The 23,230-nt window shown below is 40.2% G+C and overlaps 1 protein-coding gene across 1 annotated transcript; it reads left to right on the top strand.

The window, feature by feature from the left end:
- Positions 1–354: 354 nt before the first annotated feature.
- LOC311297680 (ladderlectin-like) lies at positions 355–2,249 on the top strand. The gene is made up of 6 exons (XM_084420069.1): positions 355–596; positions 739–806; positions 1,004–1,098; positions 1,427–1,549; positions 1,715–1,826; positions 2,016–2,249. Exons 2-6 carry the CDS (start codon positions 746–748, stop codon positions 2,081–2,083), a joined length of 459 nt encoding a protein of 152 aa, XP_084276195.1. The 5' UTR covers positions 355–596; positions 739–745; the 3' UTR covers positions 2,084–2,249.
- Positions 2,250–23,230: the final 20,981 nt, after the last annotated feature.

Below are 23,230 nucleotides of genomic sequence, written 5' to 3'. Positions count from 1 at the left end.
AACTGGCCAAGTTAAATTTACTTATTCTCTTTGTAAATTTTACTTCATTTAGTTAATTCCATATGTGAAATTTACTTTAAAAAAAATGAATGCAATAACTTGCAAAAGAATAATTAAGTACATTTTACTTATTTTTTTCAGTGAAGAACTAGACCTTGAACACTGGCACTCTTGCACGCAAAAGGCAACTCCAATACATTTGAACATTTGACCTCTCTTAATTGATACTATAATTCTTAATATGCCATATATGGTAAGGTTTGATCTTTGAATATAATTGGTTGCCTAACAGGACATCCTGGATGTTATTGCCTGATCTCTTATGTATATAAATATGACCCATCTTCCCTCAATAAATATGAGAATGTTATGGTATTACACAGGCTCTGTGTCTGCTTGATCATTCTCCCTTCACACATCACAAGGGTTGAGGTGCCTGTTTTCAACTTGAGTATTCAGATAGTCTACCTGAAATTTATCTAACACAGCCTATACACACTTGATATTAAGTAAATTATAAAAGCAAAGCACGGCTGTTTCTGGAACTTCACGCAGTCTTCTTCTGAGATTCTGAAGGCAACAATTTGAAAACCAAGGTGAGTTTTTGGAACAGAGACCAACTGAATAAATTTTCTACCTAAAGTATTTTTGTGCTTTGTCATTTAATGCATTGAGAATGGCAGTGTGCAGCATATGAGTGCATGCAGACATTTAACTTTTCCTGTTTATTAATTTCAGGTTCATCATGGCGATGCTGAAAAGTTTTCTGCTTCTTTTCATGATCTTCTCCATGGGGAATGCAGGAGGTAACCAAGACATTTATTTGTAAAAGCCCTTGCTATTAAATTTTTTTTGTGGAAATGTACAATATTACATTGACTAATTTTTGCATGGTTAATGACGGGTTTACAGTGTATAAAGTGCACATTTCAGCACATAACATACAACAACATTCTTTGTTGTGAATATTACAAGAACCCTAACGTTTATGTACTGGATGCAGATACTTTGGGCAAAAAATGCCCCGCTGGATGGATAAATTTTGGACACCAATGCTACAAGTACTTCTCTCATTCGACTAACTGGATCACAGCAGAGGTAATGTACAATAAGGTTATTTGGTCACACTTTATAGGCTATTGGTGTTTTTAACCATCTAAATAGACAGATGTACAGCCATGTATGTACACAATAAGTACATAGTATACATATTAAAGACACTTAATATGAAGTGGAAATGGTGATTTAAATTTTTTTTTTGTAAAACATTATTTTCTGCAAATAAATAATACAGAAAACTGATACTAAGCAAATTATCAATCAGAGCAGACTTTGTTTGCAAATGTCTTAAAATGTTGTTTAAAAAGTCACTTATGCTTTATGCTAAAAAAATAGATTTTGTATTGACTATAATGTGTCTCTTTAGAGAAACTGTCAAAGTCTTGGTGGGAATCTCGCATCTGTGCACGATAAACTGGAAAATGATTTCCTGCTGAGTCTGATGCCTTCTTCCACACGTTCTTGGGTTGGTGCTAATGATGGTGTACAAGTAAGTTAAATTGTGTCCTAACGAGACCTAATTGTTTGTCTAATAAAAAATGTCTGCTTTAAACAGTAAAGGCAATGAAGAAGTTTCTAAAGAAGATGGTTTGACTTCTTCCTGAAGTCTGACTGCAGTAGTACAATCTTTGTATTCACTCTCTTCACTCATTAGGAAGGACAGTGGCTGTGGAGTGATGGAACTAAGTTTTTCTATACCAACTGGTGCCGTGGAGAACCTAACAATCTACGTGGTTCTGAGAACTGTGTGGAGATCAACTGGACCTGTAAGAATGCAATCTGTTTTTTTAATACTTTCAGTTATAATTTACAATACTGCAATTTCATATCATACAGTACAATGAAATGACTCATTTGGATTTCACAAAGTGCCTTAAGTTGAACATTCTGTTTTATTTTGATTCTAACACCTCTATAATGATCAGAATAACTTATTTCATTATTTCACCCTACAGCTAACCGTTGCTGGAACGATGAGTCCTGTTCAACCTCAATGTCCTATGTTTGTGTTAAGGGCATGTGAGACCATATGCAGTCATGCTGATCCACAGTTACTTTGATTGAACGGCATTTACTTTTTTCTAAACTTATCTTTACAAAAATGTTATTCTGAAATCAAATCTCTTCTGACAACTTTAATCTCTTCTCTGAAACACTCCTCATATTAATAAAAGCATTGATAAAGCAAATCATGTGCATTGTGGACAATCAAATTAATGTATATACAAATATAAGTAGGCCTAAATTGTGTAGCAAGGTTTGAGGACATGGATATTAGAATGGCATTAAATGATGTCATCATCAGGGGAGGGGTTTAAGAATGCAGCTGCTTCATAATTGACAAAGAAGACATTTGCATGTTTGTTTCCTACAATTGTGCACATATGGACTTACGAGGCTCTTAATTGTTTTCTGTCTATATCATTATATCAAAATATATCATTATTTCGGTGTGAGAAACTTCTGCAAACTAATCAGTGATTGAGTCAACTGTTTGAACGAATCAAACTAAATCACTAATAATTAAGTTGGCTTGAGAAAGCCAACTTACTGAAATCCTATTTAAACATATTATTAAGTTGGCTTGAGAGAGCCAACATATTGAAATCCTATTTAAACTTATTAAGTTGGCTTGAGAGAGCCAACTTACTGAAATCCTATTTAAACTTATTATTATTATTAAGTTGGCTTGAGAAAGCCAACATATTGAAATCCTATTTAAACTTATTATTATTATTCTTCTGACCCTAAAAAAATCTATATCAAACTCCTCCTAGAGCTTTAACTCTACATACTCCAAACTCGGCTCAGACACTCAAACTGATCTGACTCGGTATGCTATATCTTTTCAGACTGATCGGACTTACAGTTTTCCTACAAATGACGATCAAAACTCGAAAAAACTCATTCAAAAACTCCCATTGACTTACATTGGGGAGTTCTAAAAAATTCAAACCGACAAAAATTTAAATCTAAACACCTTGAAGACTAAACCAAACTGCCGTTCTATATATATTAGCCAATGAAACTCATTTAAACTAATAAACTCTAATCTCATACATTTATAGACTAATTAACTTAAATTTAATAACTAATTAACTAATAAACTCATGAATTCATAGACTTATGAACTCTTAAACTCATAAATTAATAAATTCTGAACTCTAAACTCATTTAAACTTATAAACTCTAAACTCAAAAACTTGTACACTTATAAACTCTAAACTCATAAACTCTGAGTGTGTGTGTGTGTGTGTGTGTGTGTGTCTGAGTGAGTGTGTGAGCGAGGTAGTCTGTGTGAGTGTGTGTGTGTGTGTGTGTGTGTGTGTGTGTTTGTTTGTATCTATCTAACTTATTTATATATCTATCATAAACTTCAAACTACTTTAAACTACTTTAAACTTCAAACCAATTTAAACTTCTTAAGTTTAAAGCTCCCAGCTCCCAAGCAACTCCATAGCAACCAAACTTGAGTACCCTAGCAACCGTTTTGCAAGACCTATATCTCTGTATCAGAACATCGTATAGAGATGAGGTTTGGCTCTTTTGACTCATGCTAGCAAACAGCACTTCCAACATACTACACATGCTAGCAGTGAATAGCTACATGCTAATAGTGATTAGTTAAGTGTTAAATCATGCCAAGATCATGCTAAGAACTCTATAAAAACTTCATAGTAACCATCTGTGACAACTACCAGCCACCTATTAACACCATATCAACCGCCCTGAATACCTTAGCAACCGCCTAGCAACACCATAACAACCACCCATAACACCCTAGCAACCGCCTATCAACCACCCAGAACAGCCTAGCAACCACCCATAACACCCTAGCAACCGCCTAGCAACCACCCAGAACACCCTAGCAACCACCTAGCAACCACCCATAAGACCCTAGCAACCGCCTAGCAACCACCCAAAACACCCTAGCAACCACCCAAAACACCCTAGCAACCACCCAGAATACCCTAGCAACCACCCAAAAACCCTAGCAACTGCCTAGCAACCACCCAAAAGACCCTAGCAACCACCCAAAACACCCTAGCAACCACCCAGAATACCCTAGCAACCGCCTAGCAACCACCCAAAACACCCTAGCAACCACTCAAAATATCCTAGCAACCGCCTAGCAACCACCCAAAACACCCTAGCAACCACCCAAAACACCCTAGCAACCACCCAGAATACCCTAGCAACCGCCTAGCAACCACCCAAAACACCCTAGCAACCACCCAAAATACCCTAGCAACCGCCTAGCAACCACCCAGAAGACCCTAGCAACCACCCAAAATATCCTAGCAACCACCCAAAAGACCCTAGCAACCGCCTAGCAACCACCCAAAAGACCCTAGCAACCACCCAAAATATCCTAGCAACCGCCTAGCAACCACCCAAAACACCCTAGCAACCACCCAAAACACCCTAGCAACCACCCAGAATACCCTAGCAACCACCCAAAACACCCTAGCAACCACCCAGAATACCCTAACAACCACCCAAAACACCCTAGCAACCACCCAGAATACCCTAGCAACCGCCTAGCAACCACCCAAAACACCCTAGCAACCACCCAAAACACCCTAGCAACCACCCAGAATACCCTAACAACCACCCAAAACACCCTAGCAACCACCCAGAATACCCTAGCAACCGCCTAGCAACCACCCAAAACACCCTAGCAACCACCCAAAATACCCTAGCAACCGCCTAGCAACCACCCAAAACACCCTAGCAACCACTCAAAATATCCTAGCAACCGCCTAGCAACCACCCAAAACACCCTAGCAACCACCCAAAATACCCTAGCAACCGCCTAGCAACCACCCAGAAGACCCTAGCAACCACCCAAAATATCCTAGCAACCACCCAAAAGACCCTAGCAACCGCCTAGCAACCACCCAAAAGACCCTAGCAACCACCCAAAATATCCTAGCAACCGCCTAGCAACCACCCAAAACACCCTAGCAACCACCCAAAACACCCTAGCAACTACCCAAAACACCCAAAACACCCTAGCAACCACCCAAAACACCGTAGCAACCACCCAAAACACAGTAGCAACCACCCAGAATACCCTAGCAACCACCCAAAAACCCTAGCAACCGCCTAGCAACCACCCAAAATACCCTAGCAACCGCCTAGCAACCACCCAGAATACCTTAGCAACCGCCTAGCAACACCATAGCGACCACCAATAACATCCTAACAACCGCCTAGCAAAAAACTTTCCGGTCCAAACTTTCTCAAGCCAACTTAAAGTTTGTCTCGACGAACTTTCGCATCTAGTTATTATTATTATTCTTCTGTTAAAAACTGTTGACTCAAACTCGTCCTAGAGCTTTAACTCTACATACTCCAAACTCGGCTCACACACTCAAACTGATCTGAAGTTAGTTGCTTTATCTTTTCAGACTGATCGGACTTACGGTTTTCCTACAAATGACGATCAAAACTCGGAAAAACTCCCATTGACTTAACATTGGGCATTCTAAAAAAATTCAAACTCACCAACCGACAAAAATTTAAATCTAAATCCCTTGAAAACTAATTCAAACTGCCATTCTATATATATTAGCCAATGAAACTCATTTAAACTAATAAACTCTAATCTCATACACTTATAAACTAATTAACTTAAATTTAATAACTAATTAACTAATAAACTCATGAATTCATAGACTTATGAACTCTTAAACTCATAAATTAATACATTCTGAACTCTAAACTCATTTAAACTTATAAACTCTAAACTCAAAAACTTGTACACTTATAAACTCTAAACTCATAAACTCTGAGTGTGTGTGTGTGTGTGTGTCTGAGTGAGTGTGTGAGCGAGGTAGTCTGTGTGAGTGTGTGTGTGTGTGTGTGTGTGTGTGTGTGTGTGTGTGTGTGTGTGTTTGTTTGTTTGTATCTATCTAACTTATTTATATATCTATCATAAACTTCAAACTACTTTAAACTACTTTAAACTTCAAACCAATTTAAACTTCTTAAGTTTAAAGCTCCCAGCTCCCAAGCAACTCCATAGCAACCAAACTTGAGTACCCTAGCAACCGTTTTGCAAGACCTATATCTCTGTATCAGAACATCGTATAGAGATGAGGTTTGGCTCTTTTGACTCATGCTAGCAAACAGCACTTCCAACATGCTACATATGCTAGCAGTGAATAGCTACATGCTAATAGCGATTAGTTAAGTGTTAAATCATGCCAAGATCATGCTAAGAACTCTATAAAAACTCCATAGTAACCATCTGTGATAACTACCAACCACCTAGTAACACCATATCAACCGCCCTGAATACCATAGCAACCCCCCAGAACACCCTAGCAACCGCCTAGCAACCACCCAAAAGACCCTAGCAACCACCCAGAACACCGTAGCAACCACCCAAAAGACCCTAGCAACCACCCAAAAGACCCTAGCAACCGCCTAGCAACCACCCAAAAGACCCTAGCAACCACCCAGAACACCGTAGCAACCACCCAAAAGACCCTAGCAACCACCCAAAAGACCCTAGCAACCGCCTAGCAACCACCCAAAAGACCCTAGCAACCACCCAGAATACCCTAGCAACCACCCAAAACAGCCTAGCAACCACCCAGAACACCCTGGCCACCACCTAGCAACCACCCAGAATACCTTAGCAACGCCTAGCAACACCATAGCAACCACCCATAACACCCTAGCAACTGCCTAGCAACCACCCAGAACACCCTAGCAACCACCCAAAATACCCTAGCAACCGCCTAGCAACCACCCAAAACCGCCTAGCAACCACCCAAAACACCCTAGCAACGCCTAGCAACACCATAGCAACCACCCATAACACCCTAGCAACTGCCTAGCAACCACCCAGAACACCCTAGCAACCACCCAAAATACCCTAGCAACCGCCTAGCAACCACCCAAAACCGCCTAGCAACCACCCAAAACACCCTAGCAACCGCCTAGCAACCACCCAAAATACCCTAGCAACCACCCAAAAGACCCTAGCAACCACCCAAAATATCCTAGCAACCACCCAGAACACCCTAGCAACCGCCTAGCAACCACACAAAAGACCCTGGCAACCGCCTAGCAACCACCCAAAACACCCTAGCAACCACCCAAAACACCCTAGCAACCACCCAAAATACCCTAGCAACCGCCTAGCAACCACCCAGAATACCTTAGCAACCGCCTAGCAACACCATAGCGACCACCCATAACATCCTAACAACCGCCTAGCAAAAAACTTTCCGGTCCAAACTTTCTCAAGCCAACTTAAAGTTTGTCTCGACGAACTTTCGCATCTAGTTATTATTATTCCGAGACTAAAATTTCTATATGAAACTCGTCCTAGAGCTTTAACTCTACATACTCCAAACTCGGCTCAGACACTCACACTGTTCTGACTCGCGTTGCTTTATCTTTTCAGACTGATCGGACTTACGGTTTTCCTACAAATGACGATCAAAACTCGGAAAAACTCCCATTGACTTACATTGGGGAGTTCTAAAAAATTCAAATCCAGATTCAAACTCGCCAACCGACAAAAATTCAAATCTAAATACCTTGAAGACTAAACCAAACTGCCGTTCTATATATATTAGCCAATGAAACTCATTTAAACTAATAAACTCTAATCTCATACATTTATAAACTAATTAACTTAAATTTAATAACTAATTAACTAATAAACTCATGAATTCATAGACTTATGAACTCTTAAACTCATAAATTAATAAACTCTGAACTCTAAACTCATTTAAACTTATAAACTCTAAACTCAAAAACTCATACACTTATAAACTCATCAGTTTATACACTTATAAACTCTAAACTCATAAACTCTGAGTGTGTGTGTGTGTGTCTGAGTGAGTGTGTGAGCGAGGTAGTCTGTGAGTGTGTGTGTGTGTGTGTGTGTGTGTGTATCTATCTAACTTATTTATCTATCTATCTCTCTGTCATAAACTTCAAACTACTTTAAACTTCAAACCAATTTAAACTTCTTAAGTTTAAAGCTCCCAGCTCCCAAGCAACTCCATAGCAACCAAACTTGAGTACCCTAGCAACCGTTTTGCAAGACCTATATCTCTGTATCAGAACATCGTATAGAGATGAGGTTTGGCTCTTTTGACTCATGCTAGCAAACAGCACTTCCAACATGCTACATATGCTAGCAGTGAATAGCTACATGCTAATAGCGATTAGATAAGTGTTAAATCATGCCAAGATCATGCTAAGAACTCTAGAAAAACTCCATAGTAACCATCTGTGACAACTACCAACCACCTAGTAACACCATATCAACCGCCCTGAATACCATAGCAACCCCCCAGAACACCCTAGCAACCGCCTAGCAACCACCCAAAAGACCCTAGCAACCACCCAGAACACCGTAGCAACCACACAAAACACCCTAGCAACCGCCTAGCAACCACCCAAAAGACCCTAGCAACCACCCAAAACACCCTAGAAACCGCCTAGCAACCACCCAAAAGACCCTAGCAACCACCCAAAATATCCTATCAACCGCCTAGCAACCACCCAAAAGACCCTAGCAACCACCAGAAATATCCTAGCAACCGCCTAGCAACCACCCAGAATATCCTAGCAACCACCCAAAACAGCCTAGCAACCACCCAGAACACCCTAGCAACCGCCTAGCAACCACCCAAAAGACCCTAGCAACCGCCTAGCAACCACCCAGAACACCCTAGCAACCACCCAAAAGACCCTAGCAACCACCCAAAAGACCCTAGCAACCACCCAAAAGACCCTAGCAACCGCCTAGCAACCACCCAAAAGACCCTAGCAACCGCCTAGCAACCACCCAAAACACCCTAGCAACCGCCTAGCAACCACCCAAAAGACCCTAGCAACCACCAAAAATATCCTAGCAACCACCCAGAACACCCTAGCAACCACCTAGCAACCGCCTAGCAACCACACAAAAGACCCTAGCAACCGCCTAGCAACCACCCAAAACACCCTAGCAACCACCCAAAATACCCTAGCAACCGCCTAGCAACCACCCAGAATACCTTAGCAACCACCTAGCAACACCATAGCGACCACCCATAACATCCTAACAACCGCCTAGCAAAAAACTTTCCGGTCCAAACTTTCTCAAGCCAACTTAAAGTTTGTCTCGACGAACTTTCGCGTCTAGTTATTATTCTTCTGACCCTAAAAATTTCTATATCAAACTCCTCCCAGAGCTTTAACTCTACATACTCCAAACTCGGCTCAGACACTCAAACTTATCTGACTCGAGTTGCTTTATCTTTTCAGACTGATCGGACTTACGGTTTTCCTAAAAATGACGATCAAAACTCGAAAAAACTCATTCAAAAACTCCCATTGACTTACATTGGGGAGTTCTAAAAAATTCAAACCGACAAAAATTTTAATCTAAACACCTTGAAGACTAAACCAAACTGCCGTTCTATATACTATATGAGCCATTGAGACTCATTTAAACTAATGAACTCTAAACTATACACACTTATAAACTAATTAACTTATAAACTCATGAATTCATAAACTTATAAACTCTTAAACTCATAAATTAATAAACTCTGAACTCTTAATCTCATTTAAACTTATAAACTCTAAACTGATTTAAACTTATAAACTCAAAACTCAAGAACTCATACACTTATAAACTCATCAATTTATACACTTATAAACTCTAAACTCAGACACACACACACACACTCAGAGTTTATGAGTGAGTGTGTGAGCGAGTTAGCGTGTCTTTGTGTGTGTGTGAGTGTGAGTGTGTGTGTGTGTGTGTGTGTGTGTGTGTATTTGTGTGTGTGTGTGTGTGTGTGTGTGTGTGTGTGTGTGTCTATCTAACTTATTTATCTATCTGTCATAAACTTCAAACTACTGTAAACTACTTTAAACTTCAAACCACTATAAACTTCTTAAGTTTAAATCTTCCAGCTCTTAAGCAACTCCATAGCAACCAAACTCGAGTACCCTAGCAACCGTTTTGTAAGACCTATATCTCTGTATCAGAACATCATATAGAGATGAGGTTTGGCTCTTTTGACTCATGCTAGCAAACAGCACTTCCAACATACTACACATGCTAGCAGTGAATAGCTACATGCTAATAGTGATTAGTTAAGTGTTAAATCATGCCAAGATCATTCTAAGAACTCTATAAAAACTCCATAGTAACCATCTGTGACAACTACCAGCCACCTAGTAACACCATATCAACCGCCCTGAATACCTTAGCAACCGCCTAGTAACACCATAGCAACCACCAGAACACCCTAGCAACCGCCTAGCAACACCACAGCAACCAACCAGAATACCCTAGCAACCACCTAGCAACCACCCAGAATACCCTAGCAACGGCCTAGCAACACCATAGCAACCACCCAGAACACCCTAGCAACCGCCTAGCAACCACCCAGCAACCACCCAGAACACCGTAGCAACCGCCTAGCAACACCCTAGCAACCACCCAGAATACCTTAACAACCGCCTAGCAACACCCTAGCAACCACTCAGAACACCCTAGCAACCGCCTAGCAACCACCCAGAATACTCTAGCAACCACCTAGCAACAACATAGCAACCACCTAGAACACCCTAGCAACCGCCTAGCAACACCCTAGCAACCACCCAGAATACCCTAGCAACCGCGTAACAACACCATAGCAACCACTCAGAAAACCCTAGCAACCGCCTAGCAACACCCTAGTAACCACCCAGAATACCCTAGCAACTGCCTAGCAACACCATAGCAACCACCCAGAACACCCTAGCAACCGCCTAGCAACACCCTAGTAACCACCCAGAATACCCTAGCAACTGCCTAGCAACACCATAGCAACCACCCAGAACACCCTAGCAACTGCCTGGCAACCAAGTCAAGTCAAGTCAAGTCATCTTCATTTATATAGCGCTTTTAACAACGTAGATTGTTTCAAAGCAGCTTCACAGAGATAAGCGTATAATTTAAGGTAACAGAGATTGTTTTGGCTTTATAGCAGAGTTAAGTTATTTTCCATCTAAAGTTAGTTTTGATTGATTTGCTTTCGTCGCAACGATCATTTGTTATTAAATTAGGGGCCGCTAAGACGACACCATTCCCTCTACACAGACTTTAAACGCGAACCTGTGAGAAACGCTGATGGCGTTCACATGCGCATTTAGAATGGGTTCTATAGTTATGTGCATTTGAAAATACGCAGGTTTGGAATTCCCTACAAGCCAAGCCTAAACAAAGTACTTGTCTTTCCTTATAAATTTTGATAAAGAATTTTATTTTATTTTGTTGCTTTGGGGTAGGAATGCGAAACGGATTTTCCCGACAACGCCTTATCTGTATAGTGGTAGAGGGATCCTCCATAGGGAGAGACTAGTTGGCACTTCAGCACTGCGTTGTCATCGGTCCAGGCGAAGGTCCTTCGTCAGATCTGGATACGGCCTGGATCCGGCAGGCTGCAGGAAAACCTCGGGATAAACACAGACACTAAAATTAGCGTAGATGCCATTCTTCTCATGATGTAACGAGTACATCAGGATTTATGGGAAGTGTTCCCGGTTCCGGCTGACCTAATCTATGCAGCCTAACATTAAATTATAGAAGTCTATAATGTATTATGTGAATGCTAGGTCAAAGAGATGTGTCTTTAATCTGGCTTTGAACTGACAGAGTGTGTCTGCTTCCCGGACAATGGTAGGAAGACTGTTCCAGAGTTTTGGTGCTAAATAGGAAAAGGATCTACCGCCAGCAGTCGATTTTGATATTCTAGGTATTAGTAACTGGCCGGAATTTTGAGATCGCAATAGACGTGACGGACTATAGTGCGTTAAGAGCTCGCTCAAGTACTGCGGAGCTAAACCATTTAGTGCTTTGTAAGTAATCAGCAATATTTTAAAATTTATACGATGTTTAATAGGGAGCCAATGCAGTTTTGACAGAACTGGGCTAATATGGTCATACTTCCTGGTTCTGGTAAGAACTCGAGCTGCTGCGTTTTGAACCAGCTGTAGTTTGTTTATTATGCGTGCAGGGCAACCACCCAGTAGAGCATTACAATAATCTAGCCTTGAGGTCATGTATGAACTAATTGTTCCGCATTTGTCAATGAGAGCATATGGCGTAATTTAGATATATTTTTAAGATGGAAAAATGCAGTTTTACAGATACTAGACACGTGACTTTCAAATGAAAGATTGGTATCAAAGAGCACACCCAGGTTCCTAACCGACGATGAAGACTTAACAGAGCAGCCATCGAGTGTTAGACAGTATTCTAGGTTATTACGTGAGGAAGTTTTTTGTCCAAAAATTAGAAACTCTGTTTTTTCAGAATTTAGAAGTAGGAAATTACGAGTCATCCAATTTTTTATATCCGCTATGCATTCCGTTAATTTTGTGAATTGATAAGTTTCGTTAGGTTTTGAAGAAATATACGGCTGAGTATCGCCTAGCAACCACCCAGAATACCCTAGCAACCACCCAGAACACCCTAGCAACCGCCTAGCAACCACCCAGAACACCCTAGCAACCACCTAAAATACCCTGGCAACCACCTAGCAACCACCCAAAAGACCCTAGCAACCACCCAAAATATCCTAGCAACCGCCTAGCAACCACCCAGAACACCCTAGTAACCACCCAAAATACCCTAGCAACCCCCTAGCAACCACCCAAAACATCCTAGTAACCACTCATAACACCCTAGCAACCGCCTAGCAACCACCCAAAAGACCCTAGCAACCACCAAAAATATCCTAGCAACCGCCTAGCAACCACCCAGACCATCCTAGCAACCACCCAGAATACCTTAGCAACCGCCTAGCAACACCATAGCAACCACCCAGAACACCCTAGCAACCACCCAAAATACCCTAGCAACTGCCTAGCAACCACCCAAAAGACCCTAGCAACCACCGAAAATACCCTAGCAACCGCCTAGCAACCACCCAAAAGACCCTAGCAACCACCCAAAATATCCTAGCAACCGCCTAGCAACCACCCAAAACACCCTAGTAACCACCCAAAATACCCTAGCAACACCCTAGCAACCACCCAAAACATCCTTGTAACCCCTCATAACACCCTAGCAACCGCCTAGCAACCACCCAGAATACCCTAGCAACCACCCAAAACAGCCTAGCAACCACCCAAAATATCCTAGCAACCACCTAGAACACCCTAGCAACCACCCAAAATATCCTAGCAACCGCCTAGCAACCACCCAGAATACCCTAGCAACCACCCAAAACAGCCTAGCAACCACCCAAAATATCCTAGCAACCGCCTAGCAACCACCCAGAACACCCTAGCAACCACCCAAAAGACCCTAGCAACCACCCAAAAGACCCTAGCAACCGCCTAGCAACCACCCAAAAGACCCTAGCAACCACCCAAAATATCCTAGAAACCGCCTAGCAACCACCCAGAATACCCTAGCAACCACCCAAAACAGCCTAGCAACCACCCAAAACACCCTAGCAACCGCCTAGCAACCACCCAGAATACCCTAGCAACCGCCTAGAAACACCCTAGCAACCACCCAGAATACCCTAGCAACCACCTAGCAACACCATAGCGACCACCCATAACATCCTAGCAACCGCCTAGCAAAAAACGTTCTGGTCCAAACTTTCTCAAGCCAACTTAAAGTTTGTCTCGACGAACTTTAACATCTAGTTAAGTTGGCTTGAGAGAGCCAACTTACTGATATTGTACTTAAACTTATTATTAAGTTGGCTTGAGAGAGCCAACTTACTGATATTGTACTTAAACTTAATATTATTATTATTCTTCTGTTAAAAACTGTTGACTCAAACTCGTCCTAGAGCTTTAACTCTACATACTCCAAACTCGGCTCAGACACTCAAACTGATCTGAAGTTAGTTGCTATATCTTTTCAGACTGATCGGACTTACGGTTTTCCTAAAAATGCCGATCAAAACTCGGAAAAACTCCCATTGACTTACATTGGGGAGTTCTAAAAAATTCAAATCCAGATTCAAACTCACCAACCGACGAAAATTCAAATCTAAATACCTTGAAGACTAAACCAAACTGCCGTTCTATATACTATATAAGCCATTGAGACTCAATTAAACTAATAAACTCATCTATCTATCTACTTCAAACTATTTTAAACTTTAAACTACTTTAAACTTCAAACTAAATTAAACTTCAAACTAATATACACTTTAAATTACTTTAAACTTCAAACTTAAGCTTTAACTCATTTAAACAAACTCTAAACTCATTTAAACTTATAAACTCAAAACTCATTTCAACTTACAAACTAAACTCAAAAACTTGTACACTTATAAACTCATCCATTTATACACTTATAAACTCTAAACTCATAAACTCTGAGTGTGTGTGTGTGAACACACACACACACACTCTAAACTCATTTAAACAAACTCTAAACTCATTTAAACTTATAAACTCAAAACTCAAAAACTCGTAAACTACTTTAAACTTCAAACCACTGTAAAATTCTTAAGTTTAAAGTTCCCAGCTCCAAAGCAACTCCATAGCAACCAAACTTGAGTACCCTAGCAACCGTTTTACAAGACCTATATCTCTGCATCAGAACATCGTATAGAGATGAGGTTTGGCTCTTTTGACTCATGCTAGCAAACAGCACTTCCAACATGCTACACATGCTAGCAGTGAATAGCTACATGCTAATAGCGATTAGTTAAGTGCTAAATCATGCCAAGATCATGCTAAGAACTCTATAAAAACTCCATAGTAACCATCTGTGACAACTACCAACCACCTAGTAACACCATATCAACCGCCCTGAATACCATAGCAACCACCCAGAACACCCTAGCAACCGCCTAGCAACCACCCAGAACACCCTAGCAACCACCCAAAATACCCTAGCAACCACCCAAAATATCCTAGCAATCACCCAAAACACCCTGGCAACCGCCTAGCAACCACCCAAAAGACCCTAGCAACCACCCAAAAGACCCTAGCAACCACCTAGCAACCACCCAAAATATCCTAGCAACCACCCAAAACACCCTAGCAACCGTCTAGCAACCACCCAAAAGACCCTAGCCACCACCAAAAATATCCTAGCAACCACCCAAAATACCCTAGCAACCGCCTAGCAACCACCCAAAAGACCCTAGCAACAACCGAAAATATCCTAGCAACCGCCTAGCAACCACCCAAAAGACCCTAGCAACTACACAAAATATCCTAGCAACCGCCTAGCAACTACCCAAAAGACCCTAGCAACCACCTAGCAACCACCCAAAATATCCTAGCAACCACCCAAAACACCCTAGCAACCACCCAAAAGACCCTAGCCACCACCAAAAATATCCTAGCAACCACCCAAAATACCCTAGCAACCGCCTAGCAACCACCCAAAAGACCCTAGCAACAACCGAAAATATCCTAGCAACCGCCTAGCAACTACCCAAAAGACCCTAGCAACCACCTAGCAACCACCCAAAATACCCTAGCAACCACCCAAAATATCCCAACAACCGCCTAGCAACCACCCAGAACACCCTAGCAACCGCCTAGCAACCACCCAGAACACCCTAGCAACCACCTAGCAACCACCCAAAATACCCTAGCAACCACCCAAAATATCCTAGCAACCGCTTAGCAACCACCCAGAATACCCTAGCAACCGCCTAGCAACCACCCAGAACAGCCTAGCAACCAACCAGAACACCCTAGCAACCGCCTAGCAACACCCTAGCAACCACCCAAAATACCTTAGCAACCACCTAGCAACACACTAGCAACCACCCAAAATACCTTAGCAACCACCTAGCAACACCATAGCAACCACCCAGAACACCCTAGCAACCGCCTAGCAACCACCCAGGACACCCTAGCAACCACCCAGAATACCCTAGCAGCCGCCTAGCAACCACCCAGAACACCCTAGCAACCACCTAGCAACCACACAGAACACCCTAGCAACTGCCTAGCAACACCATAGCAACCACCTAGAACACCCTAGCAACCACCCAAAATACCATAGCAACCGCCTAGCAACCACTTAGTAACACCATAGCAACCACTCAGAACACCCTAGCAACCGCCTAACAACACCCTAGCAACCACCCAGAATACCATAGCAACCGCCTAGCAACACAATAGCAACCACCCAGAATACCCTAGCAACTGCCTAGCAACAACATAGCAATGACCCAGAACACCCTAGCAACAGCCTAGCAACTTTTTAACTTTAAACTACTTGAAACTTTAAACTGCTTTAAACTTCAAACTAATTTAAATTTTAAACTACTTTGAACTTCAAACTACTTTAAACGTCGAACTACTTTAAACTTCAAACTACTTTCAACTACTTTAAACTTAAAACTAATTCAAACTTTAAACTACTTTAAACTTTAAACTACTTTAACCTTTAAACTACTTTAAACTCCAAACTACTTTTAACTTCAAACTACTTTAAACTTCAAACTAATTTAAACTTCAAACTACTTTAAACTTCAAACTTCTTCAAACTTTCTGGTCCGGCTTTCTCAAGCCAACTTAAAGTTTGTCTCGACGAACTTTTTTTTCTAGTTATTATTATTATTCTTCTGTGAAAAACTGTTGCCTCAAACTCCTCCTAGAGCTTTAACTCTACATACTCCAAACTCGGCTCAGACCTTCAAACTGTTCTGAAGTTAGTTGCTTTCCCTTTTCAGACTGATCGGACTTACAGTTTTCCTAAAAATGACGATCAAAACTCGGAAAAACTCCCATTGACTTTTTTAAACTCTCCAACCGACAAAAATTCAAATCTAAACACCTTGAAGACTAAACCAAACTGCCGTTCTATATACTATATGAGCCATTGAGACTCATTTAAACTAATAAACTCATCTATCTATCTACTTCAAACTACTTTAAACTACTTTAAACTTTAAACTTCAAACTAAATTAAACTTCAAACTAAATTAAACTTCAAACTAATTTAAACTTTAAACTTCAAACTAAATTAAACTTCAAACTAATTTAAACTTTAAACTTCAAACTAATTTAAACTTCAAACTAATTTAAACTTTAAACTTCAAACTTAATTAAACTTCAAACTAAATTAAACTTCAAACTAATTTCAACTTTAAACTTCAAACTAAATTAAACTTCAAACTAATTTAAACTTTAAACTAATTTCAACTTCAAACTACTAAATTTACTTCGTTTAACTTATAAACTCTAACCTCATACACTTATGAACTAATTAACTTATAAACTCATGAATTCATAGACTTATGAACTCTTAAACTCATAAATTAATAGGCTCTGAACTCTTAAACTCATTTAATTTTATAAACTCTAAACTCATTTAAACTTATAAACTCTAACTCAAAAACTCGTACTTATAAACTCATCAATTTAATACACTTATAAACTCTAAATTCATAAACTCTGAGTAAACTTCAAACTACTTTAAACTTCAAACCACTTTAAATTTCTTAAGTTTAAAGCTTCCAGCTCCCAAGCAACTCCATAGCAACCAAACTTGAGTACCCTAGCAACCGTTTAGCAAGACCTATATCTCTGTATCAGAACATCGTATAGAGATGAGGTTTGGCTATTTTGACTCATGCTAGCAAACAGCACTTCCAACATGCTACACATGCTAGCAGTGAATAGCTACATGCTAATAGCGATTAGTGAAGTGTTAAAACATGCCAAGGTCATGCTAAGAACTCTATAAAAACTCCATAGTAACCATCTGTGACAACGACCAACCACCTAGTAACACCATATCATCCGCCCTGAATACCTTAGCAACCGCCTAGCAACACCATAGCAACCACCCAGAACACCCTAGCAACCGCCTAGCAACCTCCAAAAAGACCCTAGCAACCATCGAAAATATCCTAGCAACCGCCTAGCAACCACCCAGAACACCCTAGTAACCACTCAAAATACCCTAGCAACCGCCTAGCAACCACCCAGAACACCCTAGCAACCACCCAAAATATCCTAGCAACCGCCTAGCAACCACCCAAAAGACCCTAGCAACCACCCAAAATATCCTAGCAACCGCCTAGCAACCACCCAGAATGCCCTAGCATCAGCCTAGCAACACCATATCAACCAACCAGAACACCCTAGCAACCGCCTAGCAACCACCCAGAACACCCTAGCAACCGCCTAACAACCACCCAGAATACCCTAGCAACCGCTTAGCAACACCATAGCAAGCACCCAGAATACCCTAACAACCGCCTAGCAACACCATAGCGACCACCCATAACATCCTAGCAACCGCCTAGCAAAAAACTTTCTGGTCCAAACTTTCTCAAGCCAACTTAAAGTTTGTCTCGACGAACTTTCGCATCTAGTTATTATTCTTTTTCTTCTGACCCAACATTTTCTGACTCTAACTCCTCCTAGAGCTTTAACTCTACATACTCCAAACTTGGGTCAGACCTTCAGACTGTTCTGACTCGAGTTGCTATATCTTTTCAGACTGATTTGACTTTCAGTTTGCTTAAAAATTATTATTAAAAATCATAAAAATCCCATTGACTTTCATTGCAGACTGTTCAAATTGAGCCAAGACTACGGTGGCCCAGTAGTGCACAAACACAAAAACTCAAATCTAAACTCCTTGACTCAATTAAACTACTATTCTATGTACTAATAAACCAACCTATCTATCTATCTATCTATCTATCTATCTATCTATCTATCTATCTATCTATCTATCTATCTATCTATCTATCTTCATAACTAACTTATCTATCTTTCTTTCTAACTAATCTATCTATCTTTCTAACTAACTAACTAACTTATCTATCTTTCTTTCTTTCTTTCTTTCTTTCTAACTAATCTATCTATCTTTCTATCTAATAGGGCTGCAAGTTTTTCATTAACCGTTAACCGAGGCCCTTAGCGGTTAATACTCGGTTAACCATAGTGTGCGCCAGGGTTTCCGTTGTCCGGTAATTGCCGGACATTGGCCGAAAAAAAAAAGAAATGTCCGACAAAATTAAATCTCTCCAGTCAAATTGTCAGATTAAAATTGCCTAATAATCCTGCCCCCCTAACACAATCTGAATTTGAGAATAAGCCTAAAATGTATAAAGCAAAAATACACCGACCTTTGGCTATGTTATAAAGGAACAGGCTCTACCGTTTGAAAGTTATTAAACATTATTACATGGCTTGGTTGAATTCCAATATGGAATGCGGGCTGTTATTTCTTGATATCAGACCGCTGAAGCACTAGCGGCGCCAGGATTTTGATTGTAGGTGGGCCTCCAGAAAACTGGATGGGCCAGTTAAAATAAGCCAAAAATTTTAAAAATAAATAAAAACGGGTTCCCCTTCATCTCCGTTTCAGCGGTTTTCTGGGCACTGAGGACAGCGACTCAGTAGCCTACCTGAATTTAATGTGTAATTAGCATAGGTAAAAAAAAAAAAAAAAAACTTAAACAGGATTTTTTTGTTGCTTTTTTAATACAATTATAATTTCATTTAATTTATTGTTTAATAAAATTATAGGCCTATTATTTTTAGTTTATTAACAGCAACAACAGCTGTTAAGATGAAGTTGACGATCGGCATCTCCGTAGTGAACGCGCCTATAGAGAGAAATGCACATCATGGATTACATAATCAGAGAGTAGCCTATTTATTTTCGTTTTCAATTGTTAAAAAAGACATTTCAAGCTTTCTTAAGATATATTTCATGTCTGTGAGGCCTACGCTGAGTTTCGTTAAATTAGGATGAGATGCGCTCCAGTTCACGAGCAATGCAAGTGGCGCCTCCATGATTAGGCCTATCGTCTGCTATTTGCTTCTTATTTATTAAATCCAGGCAATTGACCTTTCGCCGGCCCCTCCCCCAAAACGGCCATTGTCCAATCACACATCATAGCAACCATTACTATGTGAGCAGGTCCGACAAACATTAGCAAGATGGTGAAGCGTGCGCCCACGGCGTTTGTAAATCGGACACTAGATACCCCGAGAGATTGTCTGGAGGAGTTGTGTTCTTTCCATTCCCAAAGCCGAAAACACAAACAGTGTGGACGGCCCCACTCCCAGTTAAATCAATGTGTCGAACATTACAAAGCATAAATACGTCTGCTGGCTGTGGTATCGATGGCTACTTAAAGTTTTTTTTGTTTTGTTTTTCTGATCTGAAAAACTATCCTATCTGTAACTCAAAAAATATAATATTGTCTGAACCGCTATTTTTATGATCCGTTGCCTCTTTAATAAATATAATGGTCTCAACCGCGATTTTTGTGATCCGTTGCCCCCCTAATAAATATTATGGTAAGTGCATTATGAAAGACAATCAAGGAAAGTTATTTAGATGCAAATTAAGGCTATGTCTGGTTAAACAGTTATTGTGTGATTTCGTTTATTGTGCTTTGTCAACTTGAAGCATGAATTTGAGAAAGAAAATCATTTTTGGAAGAAAATGCACCACATACTTTTGTCAATGATATAAGTTATAGCTAAAAGATTGTAAAAGCTTTCAGTTCACCCTGCCTAATTGTAGTTGAAAAGTCAAATTAAACTTGATTAATGATATAGTGACTGATCAAATAAACTACAGCATCGGGAATATAACTCCCATGTGTTTTGCAGCATTTAAAATTTTAGTCATTGTTATGCGAAAAAACACACATAAGAAATTATTGCTGACGAAAACACAACAGTAAGTGTCTTTCAATGCTTTTAAACACTTGATTCCTCGTTCTTTGTCATATCACAAATGATGTGTGAACACCTGTAAGCATTAGCCTCGATAGAGACGTAGATAGTAGTCGTGTCTCCTTCATTGCGTATTTTTATATTTTGAATATAGCCTATCCCTCCACTGCATACTGTAACCCCTTTTGCCTCGATCTGGAGGATATCGCGGAGGTATTGCTCCAAAAAAGGTCACTGACACGCACGGGTATACCTCTTTCCGTCATGGCAATCTGTCGCGCTGGTCGTGTTTGACCATTTGTTTGTCGGACGTAGCAACAGTAACTAAGGGGGGCGGGGCTCGGCGAAAGGTCAATTGGTTGATAAAAAAAAATCTTAAAATTAAGATACAATTTATACAAAATATTAATTTATTAAAATAATAATTCACTTCAAAAAAGTCTTTCTACAAAACAAAACTTAATTTTAAGTTAAAGCAACAGAAAACAAGCTGTTCTCCATAACGTGTAGTGCAAAGATAAACGTTTGGTTTTAGTGTTCAGGAACAGTGTTTAAAAATAAGTTTTAACCACTCTAAGTTCGTCAGCCTTTTAAGAAGGTAAAACCAATAAGTTTTGGAAATGTTGTGAAAAAACAGGGTCTCGTTGACAGCAACAACTTCTCTAATGCAGCTCAACCAGGCTTTGTCCCCCTTTTTTTTGTATTAAGTGGACAGGGTTTATTTAAATGAGTACCATTGTGACTTCATAAGATCCGGTTAAACTAGAAAAGTGTGGGTGAATGAGAAGTGAGGAAGCTTCCTGAGGAGGCATGAGTGGGGATACACAGGTGTATCCTTCCCTGGGTGGAGCTAAGACTTGAGGAAAGGAAGCAAGGCAAGGAAACAAGGGGTGCATCTCAATAAGAAGGCTGTATCCTACGAAGGCTGCAAATCTCGGCTGCCACGTCATCAAACATTGCTGAAGGCCATCTCAATTTGAAAGATCCTTGGAAGACTGCCTTCGTTTCACATCCTTCATTTGGCCTGTTTTGAAGAACGTATCGGATGCACCCTTCGCGGCCTTAAATCACCCACAATTCTTTGCACATATTTAAATTCATGAAAATATACTGATGGAAATCGAGTCGCTACTGAGATCGTCTGAGTTTATTATGAAATGTAAGACAAGAATAACGTTTTCGGACATTAAGTAGGCTATAGATGTTATCTTTTGTCTTGCTGTAAATAAATCACTAAAACTAAACTGACAATAATGTAAGCCACTGGGAGACCACCTACCCAAAAATGAAAATTCTGTCAGTAATTACTCACCCTCATGTTGTTCCAACCCCGTAAGACCTTCGTTCATCTTCGAAACACAAATTAAGATATTTTTGATGAAATCTGAGAGCTGTCTCACTGCTCCATAGGCTTCTAAGGGATTGAAACTTGCTGGCCCAGAAAAGTTATTAAAGACATTGTTAATATAGTCCAAGTGACTACAGTGGCTCAATCTTAAGTTTATCAAGTGACGAGAATACTTTTTGTGCGCAAACCCCCCCCCCCCCCCCCCCCCCCCCCAAAAAAAATAACGACTTTATTCCACTATTCATTTCCTTCTCTCTGGGCCTCGACAAAGAGTATACATGGATTTCTCGGCGACGTAGTTGTATGCATCAAGGGATTTGTACACTCTAATCATTTCTCTTGTATACACACTTGCTTGAATAAGATAATTATGGCTATATATCAGGCCATACAATTGCTGGCCACTTCTTGTCATCCACAATCCAAAGATCGTCATGTATTGCGTAGGGAACAGGTGTCGTGCCGAATTTCGACCCCTGCCGAATTATTACCCCCCTAGTATTGGTAGGTTTAGGATTAGTTGTGGGGGAGGGGTTAGGATTAGGGGTGGGGTTAGGATTAGGCAATCAGGTACTGACTTCAACGAGGGGGGTAATAATTCGGCAGGGGGTCGAAATTCGGCACAACTACGGCTGTCAATCAAAATGTGGAGCGGTGTATTCGTTCCATGTGTTTCCTGTCAGAAAACAAATAGATAATTTGGTAAATTAAAATTTAACAGAATTTATCAACTTGTTGCCTGCTGTGGTTGTTTTAATTCACATCCTTTCTAAAAAATATGAACGTTTTTGGTTTAATATATTCTTAATATATAAGACTGTCAATTATCTAATTTCATGTTTTATATTTTATTTGTTCATTGTTTATTTTGTTGGGTTTTAGTTGGAGTTGGTCAGAACTGTTTAAAAATAATAATAATAATAATAATAATAAATTATATATATATATATATATATATATATATATAGGCTATATATATATATATAATATATATGTGCGCATGATGCCTGCTGCCTTTGGGCTCAGTGATGTTGAATTTAAATGACATGTAAAATAAAGACATATAAAGTGATGTAATGGTGTTTTCTGGAAGGAAAGGAACTAAAGAACAAAAGAACAAAGAACAAAGAATTTTTATCAGCTGAAAGGCAGAATACAAAT

Source organism: Rutilus rutilus (genome assembly GCF_951802725.1).
Source record: "Rutilus rutilus genome assembly, chromosome: 9".
In the NCBI taxonomy this organism is placed as follows: Eukaryota; Metazoa; Chordata; class Actinopteri; order Cypriniformes; family Leuciscidae; genus Rutilus; species Rutilus rutilus.
The sequence above is the reverse complement of the archived record's forward strand: the minus strand, read 5'-3'. Positions and strand labels throughout refer to the sequence as shown.

Bases quoted from the DNA above. Each gene is read 5' to 3' on its own strand.
- LOC311297680 (XM_084420069.1), top strand. From the start codon at position 746: ATGGCGATGCTGAAAAGTTTTCTGCTTCTTTTCATGATCTTCTCCATG. The intron at 1,099-1,426 runs GTAATGTACAAT...GTGTCTCTTTAG, and splicing joins CTAACTGGATCACAGCAGAG to AGAAACTGTCAAAGTCTTGG. The intron at 1,550-1,714 runs GTAAGTTAAATT...TTCACTCATTAG, and splicing joins GTGCTAATGATGGTGTACAA to GAAGGACAGTGGCTGTGGAG.